Source organism: Porites lutea, chromosome 14 (genome assembly GCF_958299795.1).
Source record: "Porites lutea chromosome 14, jaPorLute2.1, whole genome shotgun sequence".
NCBI classification, from domain to species: domain Eukaryota; kingdom Metazoa; phylum Cnidaria; class Anthozoa; order Scleractinia; family Poritidae; genus Porites; species Porites lutea.
The window spans coordinates 8,234,382-8,257,647 of NC_133214.1; the positions used below are offsets into that span (position 1 = coordinate 8,234,382).

Here is a 23,266-nt window from a genome sequence, read left to right on the forward strand (position 1 = left end):
ACATTCATTTATTATTTAAGAATCAAAACCCGTTAATGCGGTGCCAAAGGCGAGAAATAAACACACAGGTTTTTGGTACACTTTGAACTGGTGAGTTTAAGAGTAAACATTTTCTATTACATTTTCGGAGAATTGTTTGATCCGCTTTTCAACTCTGTGGTTGGCTGGAGGTGAGAGATTTAACCGCGGGAAAATCTTTGCTGTTTTCCTAGGACACTTCCTCCATTCTGCAATGGTGAGTACATTCAAAGCTGTTTATGAGCCATATTTAATGCGAATTTCGCCGGCCAAAAACTAATATAGAAGCCTGCTACGTTGGCTTTAAATAAGACTTGTCTTTAATTATTTCAATAATTAGTCTTCAACTGAAATCCTGCTTCGTTTACGTTTCCATGTAGGAATGAATATTAAAACACAGGTGAACCAAGCTGGAATCGCCTTGACAACTTGACTTCAGGAACTTTAGCTCTAAGAGAAGTATTTTCACATATTCTACCGCGGGTGAGTGTAAGTTTAAGCATTAATGCAAGCCTATTCTAGGTTATTTCTGTTTTGATAAAAATGATCAATTCAACGATTTTTACAGAATTGTACCCAATTCGCCAATTGTCCGCTAGATATCAGGAAAAACATTATATGGCTTTTGAAAATCACATTAAAATTTGACATACTTAAGGAAGGTAACATATACAAATAAAAGGTGTAAAATACTTTTTAATTTAAAGCGTTCCCGTGAATTTTCATCAATGTCGTTTAAACACTATTATTGCTTCTGTTACAAAAAAATGCGTAGGGTTCCCTTTTTTGTATTTACTGGCTGCTGTACACCTCAGTGTCTCTTGACTGGCATAAGTACAACACTGATAAATGCGCTAATAAGATAGGGGAAGAAAACCAGCCCAGTTCAACGATGAAAAATGCTCAACGCATTATGACATACGGTTCATCCGATAACTTAAGCTGAAATCTGACGAAAACAGTTTATTGTTAACTGATTACGCCAAAGTCATTTTATAACTTCAAACGTACGCGTATACAGTTGTATAATACCTGCTTGAAATACAAAGATTTTGGAATTATAAAAAAATGGAAAAGGGCTGTTTTCAAAAGGGGTGAAAACAAAAATATCCTGGAATTAAGGGTGATTAGTGGTAGGCGGTTTCACCATGGAGTGAGTAATTATCAAAATATAATCTGATAAAAAGTGGACTTAAGTAAATTCGGTCGTTATTAGTTACAAAGCATGCGCAATGCTTCATGACCTCATTGTATTCGACTCATTCTCGACCCCAGTGCTTACGAACTTGATCTCTCTCCTCGACATGCGCAGAAGACCTCTGGGTCGAGATTGTGTTCGACTGAACTTCCGTTTTCTCAGCCTGAATTTCAGTCAGCTGTTTCAGTCGATTTCTTCTAGTCTTCAGTTTTACTCTCTCGGTTACTGAGAGAGTAAAACTTGAAGTTCAACCTGTCAAATATTGGCAAATTTTTCTGGAATTGAAATCTAAAAAGACTGTAGAAAAAAGAAAAAAAGAAAAAGAAAGTTGTTGTCTTGCGTTCACGTCCTCTGCGTAACAGGCGTACACAAAACGCCGTAAAATGAGGCACTTTCACGTCGCAGTCCTGAGGTGACGGCAAAGAAATGTACAAAGAAAGCGTGATGCACGTAGAAAAGTTATTGTTTTACTTATCTAAACTTAATTGCTTTTTTGCCGTTTTCGTTGAACTGGCCGTCGTCGTTGCGTAAGCTTCTCATAGTGGCCGTTAGAGGTGGCCGTTATAAGAGCTTCAACCGTAGTTTATGAATTATTCATGCTGCTGTGGGAATTAATGAATTGATCACATCTGTCAGGGTAGTAATAAATCATTTCTTCATCCTGTAGATATTATCACATCAGAAAAGTGCCCTGCCGACGAGTTTTTGTTAAAGAGGACAACTAAACAGAAAGTTCCGAGCAATTTCTGCAGTTTATCTCTACGGAAAAATTGAAACAAAATGGGTAAGTAGTAATTTTTTTTAATCGGCATATTAAAACCCAATTTTTAATGTATACTCTTCTACAGCAAAGAGTGAATGATTGAAAACCTATGTTATCTGTTGCGAGCCATTGCGCGCACGCACTTTGCTTTTTCGGTAGGGTAGATAAGATAAATGTTCATTTAAAGAAACAGCGAAAATAAAACACTGAACTAGACGACATGCTGATTTTTAAAGCGGTGTTAGATAAACGAAGACATAACATAGCTGAAATTAATTTATGTGAAATTTCTTGTAATATTCATTGTTAACTGTTTACAGGTAACATTGATCTTTGCGCTCTTGACGCCGAAAAGGGAACTATCTAAATTTCAAATGTCAATCGGAGAGAAAACGATGTCTTTCTTTCACTAACACTAATGAAATATAGAGTGACAAGAGATCGAACAAAATGTTGTAAAAGGTTTTCATTTTTCGACATTTCATTAACTGCTTTTACAGAACGTGTCAGGCTGTCGACATAGGAAACAAACTTTAAGATAACATCCCATTGATAATCAACGCAATGAACAGCGATTAATTTTTTTTTCTGCAGTCCTAGCTTTTAATGTCAGCTGAAAGCTGGCAGTCCTACTTATTGAGAAAAAATTTAGTTCTATCGACTGAGATGTAAGGAAATTGATCCCCGTTAGCTAGAGAAATTATTCGTAAGAGCGCGCGAGTAACACAACAGATTCAAGGTGATACGGTATCGAAATAAAAATAAATCTTAGTTTTTATTCAGCATCGAAGTTCAACTTCATCTCAATATTTTTTATTGTTATTAAAAATTCGGGTAGCTGTAAAATAAAATCATTGCTGTAGTGTGACAGTCCGATTAGATCCAGCATTTAATCTCAATCAATCGAATGTTATGACTAAAATATTATGTCAAAAATTGTTTCATTAGATAGAATTAAACAGAGAATCGCCTTAACAGGTGACAATAAAATTGCTTCCCGCTGGAATAAACAAACCTGACGCGAGAATTACACACTTCTCATGGCTTAAATACGGACGGGAGATTGCTATAGGATTGTAATTAATATGAGAAAGGCAACTTGTTACTGTAAACTTTCAATTGCTTTAGAGAGCGAAGTTGTGAGTTTTTTTGTTGAAAAAAAGAAAAAAGACATGCTTATCCTCTGAATTTTTTTTCATGAATATCATGCACGATGTTCGGCTGATTTCCGTGTTTGTCCTCTGGTGGAAATCTTCTTAATTAAATCCCGCTCGGTGGATCGTGATAATTTGGCGTAAAGATTTCTCTTTTGTTTTACACATTAAAAAGCAATCGTAAGTACACTAGCCATGCTCTTGTACTAATGTGCAAGGTGTAACGAAACCTGGAATAGACGCTCGAAAATTAAAATTTATGCAATTGTCCATTCAGAAATCACTCACTCATTCTTTCTTTGAAGTGTTGTTATAGCAACTATACCTCCCATTAAATAAGGAATATTTAACTGCAGGAAATTTGCTTTCGAGTTCGCGCGATATTTATTTTTCAGATCATTAAAGTGCGAAGTCATTAATATTTTTAATTGTTAACTTCTTGGATGGCCCACTAGTTTCAGCGAATGTAATTCTTCTCTGCAACCTTCAACACAGAGCTAACCTGGAGCCCATTTACACGGCTCCGGATAAATTTTTGAACGAACGAATCTTTTACCCCCGTATCCTGACTACATCTTTACAGTTTGCAGTATTGTTTGCCGTTCAAAAACATACACCAATTCCACATTTCTCATATGCACCTTATTGCCCCCCGCCCCCCCAAATTTTGCATAACCTTTGTTTTTCATTTCTCCTGGGTTTTACAGCCGTCTTAAGGTGACTCGAACCAGTTTTTTTGTGGGGGTACCATCCTACTTTGAAGCTCTCTGGTATCCCCACCTTGACTTCTATCGTAAGTCTAACACATAGAATGGATAACATATAGATCAATCTACAATATAACATAAAATTTTTGGCGATCAGAGTAAATGTCACGTGGTTATAATGCCACGCCCCTTTGAGGTCTGAGTCGAAAATCTGCTGTTGCCGGCATTTTTTCGTGAAAATCTCTCGGTTACACATAGTGCGCATTAGTGCCTTGCGCTGAACAGAGTTTCACCAAAATCGCAAAGACCCAATTCGAGAAATTCAGCGGTTTCCAAATTTAGGTCATAATTTATGCGAAAATGATAAGCAAACTTTACACGATTATATCTAATAAACTATGAGATTCAATTCTTTATTTTGGGCATCCTTATAACAGATGGGTCCTTGCAAGTCAGCAAAACGCTTTAGGGTTTTGTAAATGCGCGCGATTTCGAGCAAAGTAAACACATAGAAATTATAGTTTTCGCTATTTGTTGACGTTTGTCAGCGTTTAAGAGTCCTTCTCACGAAAAAAGCATTTTCTTAAAAATTCGTTGTGTTTTTTCCTTCAAATTTTTTCAGGGCCACAATTGATTAACTAACTACCCGGACTCTGAATTTCATGGTCATTGAAAAACTGTGACATTATCTTCTATGAGCCCAAACTTGAGTAAACATTGAAGTTTTTTTTTGTGTTTTGGCTGAGTTTGTGCTTTGGGAGTTGTCTATTGTTTCTAGTCTGTCATTATACAGCATTCTTGATCAGCACGCGTGCAATGACCGCGCTTGGCTGACTTCCGAATGCTCAGCGAGATATGATAATTTAGTATGAGAAAATAGAAGGGATTCCCGTCACGAGTTGGTTTAATTATTAACTTGCATTAAACCTATGAAAAATGATACTTTTTTAATAATAAGTAGATTTAGTGTGTAGCACTTCTTGATTTTTTTTGCAAAGGCACAAGAAGCACGAGAATTGATTAAAAATTGTGAGTTAAACGTCTATGTATCACGCGATGGCCTATCTCACTGTACCAAAATTATCATATCTCGGTGAGCATTCGGAAGTCAGCCAAGCGCAGTGATTGCACCCTTGCTGAACAAGAATGCTGTATCATGACAGACTAGAAACAATAGACACTCCCAAAGCACAAACTCAGCCAAAACGCTAAAAAACTTCAATGTTTACTCAAGTTTGGGCTTATAGAAGATAATGTCACAGTTTTTCAATGACCATGAAATTCAGAATCCGGGTAGTTAGTTAATCAGTTGTGGCCCTGAAAAAAATTGAAGGAAAAAACACTACGAATTTTTAAGAAAATGCTTTTTTCGTGAGAAGGACTCTTAAACGCTGACAAACGTCAACAAATAGCTAAAACTATAATTTCTATATGTTTGCTTTGCTCGAAATCGCGCGCATTTACAAAACCCTAAAGCTTTTTGCTGACTTGTAAGGACCCATCTGTTATAACGATCCCCAAAATAGAGGGATAAGTCTCATAGTTTATTAGATATAATCGTGTAAAGTTTGCTTATCATTTTCGCATAAATTATGACCTAAATTTGGAAACCGCTGAATTTCTCGAATTGGGTCTTTGCGATTTTGGTGAAACTCTGTTCAGCGCAAGGCACTAATGCGCACTATGTGTAACCGAGAGATTTTCACGAAAAAATGCCGGCAACAGCAGATTTTCGACTCAGACCTCAAAGGGGCGTGGCATTATAACCACGTGACATTTACTCCGATAGCAAAAAATGTTATGTTATATTGTAGATTGATCTATATGTTATCCATTCTATGTGTTAGACTTACGATAAAAGTAAAGGTGGGGATACCAGAGAGCTTCAAAGTAGGATGGGAGCCCCCCCAAAAAATTGGGTCGAGTCACCTTAAGAGAAATAGAAAACAATGCTTATGCAAAATTTTGGGGGAGGGAGGGGGTAAATAAGGTGTATTATGGGAAATGTGGAAGTGGCGTATGCACGGTTCCTAGGCTCTGGCCGTGTAAACGTAAGGCGCCGCCCTGCGATGTTTATCGTTCCCGATAAACAACAAACTTGAGGATTGTGTAAGTCTCGGTTTCCTCTTTCTGACTTTTTTGGTCTCGTGTTGTTTATCGCATAATACATGGACTTTTACCCAGCCCTCCTCGGTTTGAAATTAGGCATTGGCGATGGCCCTCGTTGAGTTCGCAACATACAGCTATTTAGAGAAAGGTTGTCGGAAAACTGAAATTTGCACGCGACAATCCTGAAAGGTAATATGGGATATGCTCAATACACCTGTGTACGTAGCTGTCGAACCTACTTTTGTTGATTTCCTTTAGCAGCTCACCAACATACGTCCATGGCCTCTCCTGTCATTAGGGACTTTAAGATAGAATGACTACGGACTACTACTACTGTTAAACACGCTACTGCGCATGCTCAGAACCACGTGACTGTTCATTTTTCCCGCGTAGTCCTGCGGCTACGGTGAGTTATGGAGCTGTTTCGCGTGGGCGCGACTACGGAGAACATTTTGCCCGCATTTTGCCGTCTCGGGGTTTCTAGAATCTGGTCTTTTCGTAAAAAAACTTTTTAATTCACCTGTTAAGTAAGAGGAAAGCGAAATATGTAAATTGTGTCCAATTTCTGCTCAGATTTACTCTTTTAATATACTCGAACCACTTACAGTTGTAACTACATTTTTATCTAAAACTAAAATAAGATTAGCTGTTTATACGCAGAATTCAGATTGACGGCCGAGAACAGAAATCATGGAGGTAATTTACTCTCTCTTCGCACTTAAAAAATTTCAATGTTTGTTCGAAATTATTAGTGCGTCTTTCTGCTTGTGTAACCTTTGTTTATTCGAGTTTTTATATCGTATTTGCTGAATGAAAATGATATATTAAACATCTTTGAGGTAATCGAAACTCGGGATTTCAATACGTCAAACTACATCAGTAATCGGAGAAGTCCATCTTCTAAATCTAATAAATGAACTATTACTATTTCTGTCTATTTCTTTAATATTTGACATAAGTATTCATGGCGAAAAAATAAAAACTGTGTAACCAAAACTTTGTTCACCAATTTCGCTCGACGTAATCAGTGCTTCCCCAGGTATGGAAGAATTTGTTCATTATTCTTAAGATAAGATCAAATGCAAAATACTTGCATTTTTGTGAACTGAACATGAAAACAAGAACATCGTTGCGTATTATTTCCCTCTCCGCCTCTTCTCTCGTAACCTTTTGTCTGTAGTGCAATCTTAACGTTCTACATTTGCTTAACTCAACCCAGTGCTACAAACAAAGGACAACACTCGTCCAGCCGTAGTTCGTAGTCCCTAGTCACCGTACCCTAAAGTCTGTAGTAAATTTCTTTTAAAAAACAGTGAACTCAAAACGAGCCAAAATACCCTTTGCGGTTGTCGCGTGCGCTTTATCCGACAACCTTCCTCGAAATAGCTCTATGTTATTCCTACCCCATAATATTCCGCAATTCAAACCCAATCGTAAAATGGTAAAGAGAATTCAACTATAACTAGAACTGTCCAATTGGCCATTTCGGAATTGCGTAGGGAACTGGGGCGAGTTTTAAATTTTAACTAATCGATAAACTGAGACCACCATATAAAAGGTCATGTTGAGGTTGGTTATTTGAGCAAGTTTGGTGCTCCAAGGTTGAACAGGGATCAAGTTATTACTCTGGAAACATGGCTAGAGATCCGTACAAACGTCTGTAATTTTGTGACAGCGTCCCCCAAAACCATATAAACTCATAATTTTTTTCACGACTTCTGTGATATTCCTGAAAATTGGCAAACATAGTGATTTTCGAATTAGTTCCTTCCAAGATGCATGACGAATTTTACAGTTTAACAGAAAAACTGAAAAATCATGTTTCAAGAGTCATAACTTGATTCCTGTTCAACTTTAGAGCACCAAACTTGGTCAAATAAGGCCTGTTTCAAACGTCGTGCTACTACCGTTCTAAGCTGGCTCGTATTCAGCACCACTCTAACACGACTGTAGCACCACTTGGTTTTAGACGTCGAATTTAACTCAGTCGAATAAAATAGCTGTTGCGGAAAACAAAATGAAAAAATGAAAAGGGGTTTAGGAGTCATTTATATTGTATTCTAATGTGTTTATAATTTGTGAATTTAGTTTGGCACGGCAGTAGCACGACTTGGTTTCAAACGTCGTGCTACTGCCGTGCTAAAGTCGAATTTAATTCGATCAATTTAGTTTAACACGGCAGTAGCGTGACGTTTGAAACGGGCCTAACCAATCTCAACATGACCTTTTATATGGTGGGGTCAGTTTATCGTTAGTTTAAATTTGAAAGTCTCCCCAGTTAGCTACGCAACTCCGAAACGGGTTTTTTTTTTTTAACCGTGCACCGTCGGTTTCAAGAGCCAACATTTGAAAAGAGCCTATATCATTTTGGCCGGCTGTTTCTGACTTTTAAGAGCCCTAGGGCCCGTTTCTCGAAAGTCCCGATAACTTTTCGGTCCCGAAAAGTTCTTCTATGTTTGTGGTGTTTGCACTGAAGCCCAAAATTTCAATAATTTTGAAAATGATACAATGTTAGTAAAAGAAGCCGGCATAATTGACGGATTTGTGAACAGGCAACTTTGCTAGTATTGATTTTAAAATTTGCCTTCGGGCCCGAAAAGTTACTGGTCATTTGAGAAACAGGCCCCTAGACTGAGAATCAGCTTTCGTAAAAAAAATAATAAAACTTGTCAAATTTATATGAATTATTAATTAATATTCTTACCGAAATATGACTTTTAAAGCAAATTTCCAATTGTTCGAAGACATATTGACTCAAAGTCAGTCGAGTACTGTTTAGGTTTTGATTGGTCGAGAAACATTTAAATTGAGTCCCATAGCTCTTTTTAACAGTTTGTGTCACTGAGCGATGCTTTTAAGCCAATTCGTTTATAATTTACATATTATTAGGCAAAGCCCACTTTTAATGCTTACTAAATTTAATTAAAAAGAAAACAGAAAAAACTAGAGAAAGCTGTGTTTATCCTTCAAGCTTTCTATAAATAAAACAGCTAGTAGTAGTAAGAAAATTCAGCCAACAGAGTGCTAATTTATCGCTTCTCTTAAATAGCTTTAACTTCCAAATTTATCACTCTTTAGCTGTTATATCACCGCGAGATACGGCCAAGAATTTGCATTTCAAAGAAATGATTATTTGAAGACTTCGCAGAACAAAGGGGGAGTGTTTTGAATCACAAACAAACGTGTCTGCTTGCAACCTATGGCTTGTCCTCGCTGCGTGGTCTCTTTAAAATTCTAAAAATTAGAAATTCATCATTCACTGATAGCTTGCATGCTATTTTCACCTGCTCGTACCCGCTGAAATTTGGAGTAGAATGGGAAAATAACAAAACCCGTCGGACAAAAACACTGGCATTAGAAGTTATCACGCATCGCTGTTATATTTTACACTGAATTTCAAATTTCATGCATGCGTTTTGGAAGCCATAAGGGTTGTTTGGAGCTCGGTTCTTGTTGCGAATCTAATGACCTAAAACGATATTGAACATGTCAGAAGCAAGTAAATCGAGTACGGTATCGATTAAGAAAGACTGGTGGATTCAGTTCCAAAATGCGTCTCGGCTTTTTGATTTGGAACGGCAAAGACGCGCGAACCGTTGTGCGGAGGAAGGTCAGTGTATATGAGCATAGCATGTTTATTTTTCTTTTATCTAATGTATAGCTTTCAGATTTTGACTTTCAACGACAGGAAACCATGCTAATGTTTCTTGGTCTTTATCTTATGTTTCGTGAATTCGTTAGATAGAGGCAGTATGACTATTCTCAAATAAAACCAATTGTACAGTTGAGAACTATATTGCGCATATTTAGATTCAATTTTCTAATCATGTACGTTATATCGTTCGCTCTGTAGTCATAAGCTATATATTTCACTGTTTGTCTTCATCTATGACCTTTATTCCAAAAATATACCATATGAACCACGCGTTATACCGCACTAGGTCTTGAACAAATGTAATACCATTTAAACTTGTGCTTTGCAGAGGAGATGTTTCGCGAGATGGATAAACTTAACACCAGTATCTCAGCTTTGTGGTTCAGATCTGCTGTTCTTGTTTCATACCTATCAACAGTGACCTCCTTGGCCTTAGGAGGCGTATACTTCGGTGAGTATTTTTTTTTAATCATAACTATTTCTTTATTTTATTTTTTTTTAATTTTGGTACATATTTGCATGCATGTAGTTGACCGTTTTACTAAGCCAAAGTGCAAAGCAACAACCTGCGTCTGTATATATTGTAGGAGAAAGGTTTTTTACGATTTATATTGTGATCCATGCATCGAAGAAAAATAAAAATTGAAAATTTGACAAAATGTAACATGTTATTCAAAAATGGTGTTTTTCGTTTTCTTTCAACTGAAAAAAAATATGTGGGTTCCTAGTTTTTTAACTTAGTGTTCTTAAATTATTTTCCTTACAATGGGTCTACTTCATAAATTATTAACGTCACTAAAAAAAATCACATTTGCCAGCAGGCAGCTGCCAGTAGATATATCAACTAAGACCCTGTTTACATGGAGTGGGGGACCCCGGTCTAGTGGGGTAGGTTTCTTTTGTTTTGTGTCCGCCAGAGCGTGAAAACAAAAGAGACCAACCCCACTAGACCGGGGTCCCCCACTCCATGTAAACAGGCCCTTAGGCTTCAAAGTCAAAACCCATTAGTGCGTTATGAGCTGGAAAAGTTCAAATCAAATATAAAGGAAATTTTCATTGATTAGCAAATTAAAGATATGGGAAAAGTTTTCAGATATTTCAGTGTTCAATAATTAGGACAATAGGGACCTTACCAACGACGACGACGACAACAACGTCAAAAAACAATTGTTTTTATGTGCAAAACAAGTACTGCTCTGCACGTGTATCACGCTTTTTAGTACATTTCTCTGACGTCCGCTGCACGAATAGACGTGAAGCCTCCCAATGCGACGTTTCACGGAGGACAAGGACATATATGAAGACAAATTTTCCTTTCTCTATTTGAACATGGATAAAGTCCTTAACAATTCAACTCCAGGAAAACTTGCCTACATTTGTCGAATTGAGCGGTTCCAAATAGACGCGTCAAAGGTTGAAAGGACGCAAACTCATTTTTTAGTGAGGTTTTCACTGCGGTCGTCGTCGTCGTCGATGCTTAAGGTCCCTATTTGCACGATGACGTCACACTACGAACAGCAGAATTTTTCAGTTTGTTGCTTTTTGTGCAGTCTGGGGCAATTTTTCTAAACCTCAGCCAAGGTTGAAAAGATTTAATTACCGACCTTAAGCTAACCTGAGATCAGGCTCTAGTTTCATTTCGCTTTTAAAATTACATTCCGGCGGGCAAGGCGAAACGAAAAGAGATTTTAGCGGTAGCCGTTAGAGAGAATGTATGAGAACCGCTAAAATTGGGCCTGATCTTAGGTTACTGCAAGCGCAGAAGTCAAAGACGTCACACTACTTACCAATCATGACCTTTCAGTCCCAAGTTTCTAAATTCTTTTAGATTCCCAAAACTGGTATACTGAAAAAGTGTATGACTGTCAAAAGAATATCATTGAATACAAACACCATAGGGGGTTTTGCCCACAAACTTCAGAGTTATACTTGGAATCTGAGTTCATGTTTATTTATTTCTTCTCATTGTAAATGATGGTGAGACAGGCTAAAAAAAGCTTGAAGGTCATTCTTGAGCAATTATAAAAAAGGACAGAAAGCTCCGTAAAAAGTTGTCATCTTGCTGTTTACATTTTATTGATATGTGTATTATAATACAAATAAAAGAAAGGATTTAAGGCCCGGTTTAAACGTTGCATTTTACATGTACCGAATCTATTAGCATTAAATGCGGTACAGGTGAAACGCGACGTTTGAACCAGGTCTGTATTCTGTATTCTATTTTCTCCAGTTTAGTACATTATTACATCAATTAACTTTATAAATTGCATATGTTCCTAAATTGGAGAGGGATACACCTGGAACAACTAATATTGTGCCCCCCGCAGTTGTTATTACGATAAAGGAAAAAATAAATACCCAGTTCTATCACTTAAAGGAAGAAGATTACCTAGAATAAAATTCATGTAGTGTAAAGAAAATTAGAAACGAACCAGAATAGATATAATTAAGCACAATTTATAAAACTATATGAGCATTATTTTAATACTGAGCAGCCCATAATAACGTTTCAGTGTACTTTTGACCGGGTCCAATTATATAAAGCAAACATTTTTTCTAATTTCAAATATGTACATTGTAAATATCGTAAAAAAAATAAAGCGGAGAAAAGACAGACAAGAAAAATTAAGCTGAAGACGGTATTCGAGGCGTTTCGAACACCGTTATCAAGAATGAAAACCATAATTAAGTGTCTTGATAATGATGTTCGAAACATCGAAACGTCAAATAACTTTCTTCAGTTTAATTGTTCATTTTAAAGGCTTATACAAAAAAACTAACCACCCGATCCCTTAAAAGACAGACCGACTGTTTTTTTAAAGATTGAAACCATTCTTTTCCCTTAATTTAGTACTTTCGACCATAAATGGAGTTCCATCAGCGTTCAGACTTGCGGTAAGATCAGTTTTTATCTCAAGAATGCTTCTATGTTTAAGTAGCGTGCTTAATAGTTTAATTATTCAATGGCGAACCGGGCGGTAAAAGCTTTTAATTTTGTAGTGTTGGTACAGCTGACATATCTATAATGGTTGACGTCATCTGCGTTTTAAATGGAAACAAAAACAGGTTATATGTGAAACTTTAAAATTGCCCCTGGGAACAGTTTTGATTAACGTAATGGGTTCTTTCATGGTACTTTATCACAACTTGCTTTTCGTAGTTTTCCCTTTTTATTTTGTGGTTTGTCGAAGACTTGATTTCTGCTTACAAGCACTTCAGTTTCATCAGGTTTTAGAAAGAGCAGGGTCTGATCGAGCGTATTTTGAACTTTTAATTTATCTCGGCCGCCATTCGCTGTCTCCGCCTCGATTTTGCCTTCAATTCAGATTTATGCTAAATTTGTAAACATTTCTTGTGCTTGAGTCAATGTATGTCATTATAAAACAATTTGATTCTCTCTCTCTCTTTTTTTGTTTGTTTGTGCTGTATCGGCCTCTTTCCCATAGTCCATTTCCACACTTGTCGATTCGCTCGTTTGATTTCTTATTTCCTTTCAGATCTGCTAATAGGTCTTTTCTTTTAAGACGAGGTAGCGTGGCCCAGTGGTTGGAGCGCTCCACTTGCTATTCGGGTGCCCTGAGGTTAAGTCCTGGATTTGTCCTCGGTAGTCCCTAGTTCGAATCCTCAGCCGCGCGTGTAAAATAGCCTGCTGTTTTGCCTCCTACCAGTTCGGATTCTTAACCCTGCTCGGCCCTACTAGCATTAGTGCTATAAATAATGCCGAGGGTAAAGAACAAATTCTTTATTTGTTATTTATTTATTTATGGAGAGCATGTATTTATTCCCTCTTGTATTTGTCACAGCTCGCAGCTATTTTAGACGCATGCTCCTCAGCGGTGGTAGTCTGGCGCTTTAGGGGCAGAGAAGGCAAGACATATACTTATGAAAGGGAGAGAAAGTAAGCTTTATTCCCCTTATGTTTTTTAACCTTTTTCAGACCGTTCTTTTTCGTTTTGTTTTGTTTTTTGTGTGGCAGTATGTCAACGCCCGTGTTAGTATGTCCGTAGGTCCATTGCTATTATGGAGCTTACGAAACTACAACGGCACGTACATCATGCTTTTTTGTCAATTTCTTTGCCGTTCTGGCACGACTATGACAGTAATATGGTCAAATTTTAGGTTTACCTGAGAACGGGAACGGCAAGGCGATAAATTCTACCGTCTCTGTCTGAACTACGCGGGTCCCCTCTCTTCAGTTCCTTTCTTTTCTTTTTAACATGGCGATTTGGGATAATTTCTAAATAGTTTCAAAGGATAAGAAGCCTATTTTTCTGCGACGTTTTCATGGACGTCTCCGTTGTCGGATCGTGAGGTCCCTATTGTTCTCGTAGCGCACGGCGACAAAGCGTAACCTTCGGAGCAAAGAGAGCGCCCTTTTTCTTTTTCGACGAATTTTAATTGGTTTTTTTTTCGGGCTTGATTGACACAATGACGCAATGTGACATCATTATTAGTAACATTATTGGCAGATCCACGATGACTTTAAAGTGTTCCCAGATAACCAGGAAGTCGCTAAGCCCGGTGGTCATGGCTTAAACGGTTATTTAACTTTTAAGCGATGGGGGACCTCAAAAGCCTCCCCCCGGCCTTCTGAACAGGGTTAAGCTTCAAAGTCCCAAAATAAAAGCGTTTTAATCACCATTTTTATGTTTGTGTTGCAGAGCTTGTATCGCAATCGGCGTTTGTTTTGTCCTCTCTGGCCTTATTGTTCTGTCCATCGCAGTCTATATGCTGAGCATAGACCATGAGCCAATTCGGGTAGGAGAAACTTAGCCAGCGTAGCAGGTGTTAGGAAATAATGAGAACAAGAGTTGCCCCCATTATTTTCTAGCAAGGATAGTTAGATAGAAGTCTTTATTAAGAAGCCAGTCACAACATACGTGTGGTTTTACAATCAATAACGAACTAAGCTAAGATAAAAAAACTTTCATATGTATTACGAAATTAAAAATAAGTTGAAAGATATTAAGAAATAAATTTAAAAGGACACCTATTGACAAAAGCTCGTTTCAGTCGTTCCGTTTTTACTCCGTAGGGAGTATGAAGTCATGGCCCCTTTCTCTAAGAACCCTATTACGTTTAGGTGGAAGCAAGTCATACAATACATGACCAGTGTCACTTGTGATTCTGTTGAAAAGATCACTGTCCCTAATCTTACTCAGATCAGATATCAAAATGATCTTATTTGTGTAGCCAGAACGAGAGGCTCGCCTTTGTCACTGATACGATCTAAACATAACATTTATAACATATCGGAGAAACTATCTAACTTTATTACTTCTGTGCACAAAACGTTAAGCCAATTCCTGCGAGAGAAATGTTCCTCTCTGCACACCAATCTCTCTTCAATGGCTATAACTAGATACAAATTAAAGCAGCCGCGCGAATCTTTTTTCATTGTATATGGATGGCAACAATATTACATCAGTTAGTTGTCTAACAAATACTACTGAGTTTCTGGCGAGAGGGCTGTTAACTTGCAATTTAGAGGCCCCAAGTTTGACTATAAGGTGATCTTTGCTGGCCTAGATCAGTCGGTAGAGCGCTGCCGGACTACAGAGAGTGAAAGATGTCGCGGTTTTCCGAAGCAGGATCTTAACAATGAATAACCGAGAAATGAAATATCTGCCGTTTGTCCAGAAAAATGATTAAACTTTCCCGTGGACGACGAATGACGACGTGCAAATGGCAGTACGGTCTCCATACCATAGTATCCTCAAAATGTTTTACGATACGATACGATACTTTATTTAACCTGGATATTACGCTTAGCTATCAGCTAGTTTACAGGTAATCCACGGCCCTAATTATATTCCTAAAATTTAAAATTCCAAAAAAGAAAAACAACAACAGCAACAAAATTATATTAGAAAAGTTTGAAATTAAAGACTAAAAATATACAATAGTTCATCATATGAAAACTGTAAAAGCTAAGAATCGATTAAACAACAACAACAAGAAACAGGCAGCAATTACTATAATTCCCGATTTCAATCAAAACTTAAGCAATCGAATTTTGTTCTTCACTGCATTGGTGCCTGCTTTAATTCTAATGTCATTTGCTAGCTCGTTCCATTTCTTAGCGGCAAAATATTTCCAAGATTTGAGACACTATTTAGTCGTGTTAACTTTAGGCAGTGAAAGGATATAATCATGTCGAAGATTGTACTTGGATGAGCGTAAGGTGATAAGATCTCTAATTTGCGGGTGGAGCTTTGTCCGATGTGCTATTGTTTATTGTCAATAGCATGCCTTGGATTCTTCGCGTTTCCAATGATGGGAGTCTTATTCTTTCCAAGAGACCTTGATAAGATGCACTTTTATCATTGAAGATGTACCTCAAAGCCCTTTCGTTGACTTTCACGATTTTAGCAGTGTTTCTTTTTCGGCAGTGGTGCCAGATTTGGTTACAAGAGTTAAAATACGGCAGTATAAATGCGCGATAAAGCGATTCCTTGGTTTTAAGTGGCAAAATGTTTTTCAATCTGTTCAGAGCACTTATCTGAGCACTTACTTTGCGACAAATACTTGAAATGTGATCGTCAAATTTTAACTCGTTATCAAGGACAACCCCCAGAAGACAAGTCTTTTCTGTGGTTTTAATGTCAATATTAGCTAATTTAAAGTTCAATTTGTCTTCTGTTTTGCCAAGTACCATAGCCTGATATTTATCTGGGTTAGGTTTCATGCCATTTTGAATAAGCCATGAAGTAGCATTCTCAAGATCGATACTAAGGTTGTTTTGGACAGCACGAACATCTTTGCCGGAACAATGGATGTTTGTATCATCTGCATAGTTGACAATTTTGCATTGTTTAATTGCGTATGCCAGGTCGTTCATGAATATGTTAAATAGTGTAGGTCCTAAAATAGAGCCCTGTGGGACCCCTCTGGACACTTCTTGCCATGTGGAGAATATATTTTCAAATTGGTCAGCCAGTTGTTGATGTAGGATATGTTCAAAGATCTTGGAAAGCGATGGAAGAACTGTAACAGGTCTATAATTCACTTTCTCCAGCTACGAGTCCTTTTTGAAATGCGGCACAATCTCACCTCGTTTCTGGGAAGTGAGAACCTCTTTAGAACTAATGATAGTGTTTATTAAATGGCTTAAAGGCTGTGTTATTGACGGAATAGACGCCTTCAGAGCACGTGGAGGTATGTGATCATGACCTCTCGCTTTGTTTGCTTTTATTTTCTCTAGGGCAGATTTAACCAGCTCATGAAGCTCATGAAGCTGAAGTCGAACCGTTTATGATCCCAGTATTTTGAAATATTTGACACGTTCTGTTGATTCTCAAAAGCGGTGTAGGGTTGGATGTCGAAGCTTTATTTTTTCACCCTAACTGTCTCAACTCTTTTTCAGAACACACCGTTGTTAATCACCACGTTTGCAATTTTCGGTCTCATGGTGTCGTTAGCTTGGTTCAAATACCACATCGCCTACAAAGTAGACAGCAAAGCCCTAAGAACAGACGGTAAGTCATAGTCCCTTAGGGTACTCCCTTCAGTTGCACTGACTGGGGTGGGGTGAGGAGGCTTGTCTTATCTCTTAAGGGCATAAATTGCAGATTTTATCACTGCTTATTCGTTGACTCCGCGTCATATAAGGGAATACGGATTCCGGAATCCAAGAAATTTTTGCCTGTGGAATCCAGAATCCAGAATCCAGGAAAATTTGGTTGTGCAATCCGGAATCCTGGGCTTTGGAACCTGGAATACAGCTCAAGGAATCCGGATTCACACTAAGGATTGCAATCCAACCTCCACTGACAAAGACTTGAATCCAGAATCCACGGCGTGGAATCCAGAATCCAAGACTGTCTTGGATTCCCTTACATGGGGCGATTAACTATCTTCCTTACCCTTCCCTGCTGCTTCACAGTGTTAGCCTTACCAGTCCCTTAACCCTTTAAACCATAAGATCAAAATTTGAATTCTCATTTGTTGCCCCTATTCATATCCTACAGAAGTAGTGGGGAGAAGTTGATAAAATATCAAGCAAATTCATCTTGTGTGATCATGTCCATAATTCTCATGACCACTGTGTTTTACACAGCATTGATATTACAAGGAGAAATTTGATGCTGATCACTCTTAGGGCTGAAAGGGTTAACTTGCTTGCCCCTTTCTTTTCTCACACCGTACGTTACCGATAACCTGACTAGAGATTGGTAAAATAAACAACTAACAACTGTATTTTCCTTTGTATTTATTTACTGTAAAATACTGCGAAAAACGCAGAAAATGGTATTTCCGAGCCCCTAATTTTTAAAAATTTTATGGGAGAGCATGCTTCTAGACCTCCTAGATTGGAGCACCTTTCGCGCTCCAACTTTTCTTCCCGTGCTTACACCTTCAAAATCTCACGCTGCGCCTCTGCGGACTCACGCTAAACTCCAGGTGTATTTTGTTTATCCGGGACCTTGTATCAACGTAACTATTTATTATTTCTTCCAACAGCTTTTAACTCGACAGCAGAGGCCGTGATGGCTTTTGTAATGGCCATGAGTATTCTCATCTACGACGAAAATCCTAACGTCTGGTTTTTAGATGCTTGTGCTTCTATCCTTATTGGTTTTGTTTTATTTATTTATGGCGTCAGGTAGGTGCTGTTCTTTCAAATGAACTTTAAACTTACCTGATAATAGACGCAGTCGTAGTACCACGTTGCCAGACAAAGAAAAGGGGCCTTCACCCCCTTACAAACGGATGCAACATTGTTGGCCAACAACTCCCAACATTGTTGGATGTTACGTGTTGCGTCCGTTTGCACTGTTGCTGGTTGTTGCTTGTTGGAAGTTGTTGCGCAAAGTTTGAAACCGGTCAAACGTCTGAGCCTTCAACTCCCAACATTTCTTTTGTTCCGTGATCGCCGAAACGTAGTGCAAAAATGTTGGATCCATTGTTGGGGCCACGTACACGCTAAGATGGCTGCCGAATTGAAGTTTACAAAGTCTCATGGGTTGTATCCTTCCGACGATGCACTGTAGCTGGTCCCAACAATGTTGGAAGTTGTTGCATCCGTTTGGACACCACTGCCAACACGGACGCAACAACTCCCAGCATTGTTGGCCCAACAATGTTGGGAATTGTTGCGCCCGTTTGCAGGTAGCATTACGATTCGACAGCGGCGACGCCAATAAAAACGTCGCTAAAACAGACTTCGCGTCCTTTGAAACTTTTCCGCCCTAATACCAGGTAACCCAGTTACTTGAAAGTAGGGAAGTAATAGGTTGGAATTGAAGAGAGGGGACCACGTCCTATTTTAGAGAGAGAGAGAGAGAGTAAAATTTATCGCCCTGCCGTTCCCGGTCTCAAGTCGATTAAAAATTTTGTCATTTCACGTCTTAGTTGTGCAGGGACAGCAAAGAAATGTACAAAGAGCGTGTTGCAAGTGTAGAGTTTTCATCATGAAACCTATTGTTTTTATCGTTCCTGTTGCCGTCGCCATCGTAGTTTCGAAAGGTCGCTACAGAGGTGACGGCAACCTAATTTGCTAGAGGGAGAGAGAGAAGAGCGAATTCTCTTTCCCAGACCCACCCTCAGAGCAGGACCATCGTAACTGCAATCGAGTGACTTTGTGACTGATTGCGTGACACGTACGCAGCCGGCATTCATTTTTAAAACATCCACTAAGAATGAATGGAATGCATAAAACTCAATCTAATGAATCACGTTTGGACCCTCCATCACTCATAATCTGATCACGCGTGTGTGGACCTTCTACAATTTGCACGCTCGCTCTTATTGGGTACTCTGAGGTCACATGGGATATGATTTTTGAATGAACCTGTTTCCCGCCAAAAGTCTTTGAGGGAGTATCATTGCACAATCTATGACGTGAGGGTCGGTGCAATGTTAGCCGCGAATTTTGACCGCTCGCTGACTAAGTGGCTAAGCCCGTTATGACATACTGGTCTCTCTGGAAGCTAGTTAATTTAGTTTCCCTCGAATCTCTATGTTTCCCTGCGAATTCTCAAGAAGAAAAGTAATCGTTTCATAGCAGCAGATACATAAGTGCAAAATTATTGTTCTAATAATATTAATAATTAATGTAAACACAAACAAACGTTGAATCCGTGTTAACATTATGGTTATTACTGGCCATGGTGTTTTACCTCTTGCCTTCTGCTTTACTTCAAGTTAAAAGCGACAAGTCGATTAATATTTTTACAAGTAAATTTATTTATTTTGCAGGACTATATTATATCTTCTGCTTAAAACAGAATATACATTAACTCAGATCAAGTAACTAAGCAATGGTTAATGTACAGTTTTCCCTGTAAAAACGCAGCACGGGACTGGATCGAAAGGTTTGAGTAAAAAGTGCCTTCAAACTACTAAATACCTACCGTATCTGCAATGATACAGCTGTTATCTTGTTACTGATCTGGACAGGTGGTCCTAATTTTACAGAACAAGGTTAAATGACTAATGTATTTTTTATAAAATAACCGTGTACATTAGAAAGCTAAGATGTAGATAATGCACAACTCGATGTTGACTTAACTCACGAGGATTTTTGCTAAATATTATAAGAGTTTAAATTTCTGGTACCCGGTCTTTTATTAATATAATGGGTATGTCAAATAAATCTTAAAGAAATAGTCGGATTAAAAGTCTGCAACTAGTAATTCCTCCTGAATTCCGCTTTGATATTGCTTCGGAATTTTCAGAACCGATAGGCGAATCCTTGGTTGTCTTGTTTACAGTCAGTTTTGGCCTCATTAACATATGCTTATCATTATCTGATAACGCTCCAGTAATAAAGTAAAGTCCCTGATTATTGAGAGAGCATACCAATTTCAGTTATATCCTAAACGTTTTAGCCCAATATAGCGAATAGTTTCGGAAAAATTCTCTTTGGAAAAACTCGAAAATTTACAAAGAATGCATGAGCTCATTCACGTTTTTCTCACCCAGCAATTTTTCGCAGGTTTTGATTGCCTATATTTCCTTTGTTCATGTTTTCCAGGAACTGAAAATTTCACAAACTGCTCAAATTAACCAACTCTTTCACTTTTGAACCCTTTTTTGTATAGACGGCAACGTTTTCTAGAAGTTATCTTGTATGCTAATGCTAATGAGCAAAAACGTAAACGGTAAGGTCAGCGGCGATTCGCCTGTTGCCCTGAGAAAAAGAGGGCTATGAACCCGAACTTTCGAGGGAAGTTTTTCCTAGCCTTTTCTTTTAACAGTACCCTCAAGATGCTCTTTCACTAGACGCCGTTTGCTTGAAAAAGCATGGCCCTCTTAAGATTTAATTGTTTCGTAGCCGTCACATTAAACCAAAGAAGTTATGAAACAAAATTCGTCGATCACTGCGTCTTAGGAAATAGCAAGGGGGGTACCTTAAGGAACCGATAGGGGCCATTTTTACGAGGAAAAATAGGACGCGTCTTACATAAGACACGTCCTAAATAAGACGCAAAACGAGCATATCTTACCTAGGACGAAAGCAGGACGTATTAATGGTTCAAGTCCTCGTCACGTCCTATTTCTGTTCCTACGGGCAACACTCTCATGAAAACGAGTCCAGCAACGGCAACCCAACATGGCGCGTGTTTCAAAGTTACGGCATCGTGTTGCGATTTGCCGTAGATGCCAAATTTTGCGGATCTTATTGATGAAGATGGCGGAGTCTTCGCTACTAAGCGTGAAAACCCCCATTTGCCGTAGAAGAGTTGAAAAGAATACTCTTTTGGAGCAATCCGAGAAAGACGGGAAGAAGGCGATAGACCGACTGGTACGCGCGAGACTTTAAAGATATTTCGGACGCTAAATTTGTTGCCAACTTTAGAACACTATGCGTTTGCGTCTTATATAAGACGCGAAGGTTTTCTCGTCTTAGAAAAGAAGCGTCTTATTTAAGAACAAGTGTTAAGGGTTATTCTCAGATAAGCGCGTCTAGGCTACGCCTCGCTTATTTCAGACGAAATGTGCCGTTTATACGGGAATTTTACGGCTTGTTTAGGACGCGTCTTATTTTTCTCGTATAAATGGCCGTATTACGTTGATTCTAATCTAGAATTAAATTTTTCATCATAATTGGTAAACCGTAACTTTTTTAAATTACTTACTTCTGCCGTAACCAAACCGAAGGGAGATTTAAATAGACTGTACGGGTGGATTTCCACTGTCGCGAAATTTTTAGGTGCGTAAATAAAATAGAGGCAACTTTTACGCTGGACTTTCCATACATTGCCTCTAATATATTTACGCGCTTAAAATTTACGTGTGTACACATGGAAAAATTTTGCGAAAGTGGAAATCCACCTCAAATTCGAATTCTCGGAAATGAAGTTGAATTAGCTTGCAGTCAGGGTTAACTCGTAGAATATCATTAAAAAATAGTTGCAAGCCTTGTAGAAGAATTCTTCTAAACGAATTCCTTGACTTCAAGCTGGTTCCAGTTAATCGACAAAAAGGATAAGATTTGGTCTATTAATCGACAGACGTAAAATGTCGTCGTGTATGTTTGATAAAGAGAATGTGGCTCATATTGAAGTCTAATTTAATAGAAAACGTGGACAAAACCATTTTCATAGCTTTTATACCACCTTCTTCTTCAGTGTAAAGATAAACTTTGCAGTAATTAAAACCTAACATGCAGATTTAGCCACGCCTGAGAGCTAAGCTTTTTCAACCATTACATGCAAGTACTTTACAAATCTATGGAACTTAACTTAAACTTACTATTGCTAATATCGCGTTAAATGATAGCAAATTTTGATATGATGGATGACTTTGTCTTAATACAGTAACAGGTAATAAACTTTGTTAACAAAATATTACTACAGTTTATTTTTAAATTTCTGCTGTGCATGTGTATCCTTGCACCGCACGCAAATTCAGATGCTTTACACTAAGTAATTTTCAAAGAGTTTAGTTCTAAACGTGGAGTAAAAATTTTAGGTTTTGAATAATGGGTTTTGGGGGTTGTTTTTACCCAGTATTTTTAAAATACCTCTTATTACCAATGGAGTTCTTTGTATCTTTCCTTTGGAGTAAATAAAGCCGACCCCATCTTAAAGGAATAATCAATTAACTCTACCTCAAAGGTTACTTTAACTCTTCAAAAAACATTGTTTTCAACTACCTTAATTCTTAACGTGGGAATTGAACTTAATTTTACAGATTAATGTCTCTTATTATTCATTCAAAATATTTGCCCAACTCTGATTGGCTAAAAGCACACGTATAATTCACCATAACCAGTTACTGATGACCAAATTTGGAAGAATTTTGTGTTTAACGAGGAAATGACGACAAAAATGCAGCCTTCTATAGGTTAATGCACCGTGAAGACCTGGGGACGAGGTTGAGTTGTTTTGGTTGTGAAATTTGTGAAAACAAAAATGGCGGACACTTCACTCGTTTCAAGAGTAAGAACTACAGCTGGAACTAGGAGAAATAATGGCTAAAAACATAGCAAAAACAGCAAGAAGACAACTCGGAGGGCGACATCTGCTATTTGGAGAATATTTGCGGAGCTGGACAAACCTAAACGTACACTATCGAAGATGAACTTAACATCGATGCAGGTAAGCATGTTTTAGCTATGTTTTTAAACTAGGAATTATTTTGAATTAATAATAAAGAAATTAATGAATTCGGCTTTTGTAGGATATGAAGAATTAAGTAGATCTCGGAGGGTGT

General features: G+C 38.0%; 1 protein-coding gene across 2 annotated transcripts; it reads left to right on the forward strand.

The window, feature by feature from the left end:
* Positions 1-1,863: 1,863 nt before the first annotated feature.
* LOC140925070 (transmembrane protein 163a-like) lies at positions 1,864-22,610 on the forward strand. Of its 2 annotated transcripts, none has more exons than XM_073375024.1 (8): positions 1,864-2,000; positions 9,933-10,055; positions 12,456-12,499; positions 13,408-13,502; positions 14,266-14,362; positions 16,971-17,082; positions 18,068-18,209; positions 19,805-22,610. In XM_073375024.1, the coding sequence occupies exons 1-8, from the start codon at positions 1,997-1,999 to the stop codon at positions 19,857-19,859; spliced, it is 672 nt and encodes a 223-aa protein (XP_073231125.1). In that variant the 5' UTR covers positions 1,864-1,996; the 3' UTR covers positions 19,860-22,610. The 2 variants fall into 2 exon arrangements, with proteins under 2 accessions (XP_073231125.1, XP_073231124.1); XM_073375023.1 differs by lacking the exon at positions 1,864-2,000 and adding an exon at positions 9,144-9,559.
* The last annotated feature ends 656 nt before the right edge of the window (positions 22,611-23,266 follow it).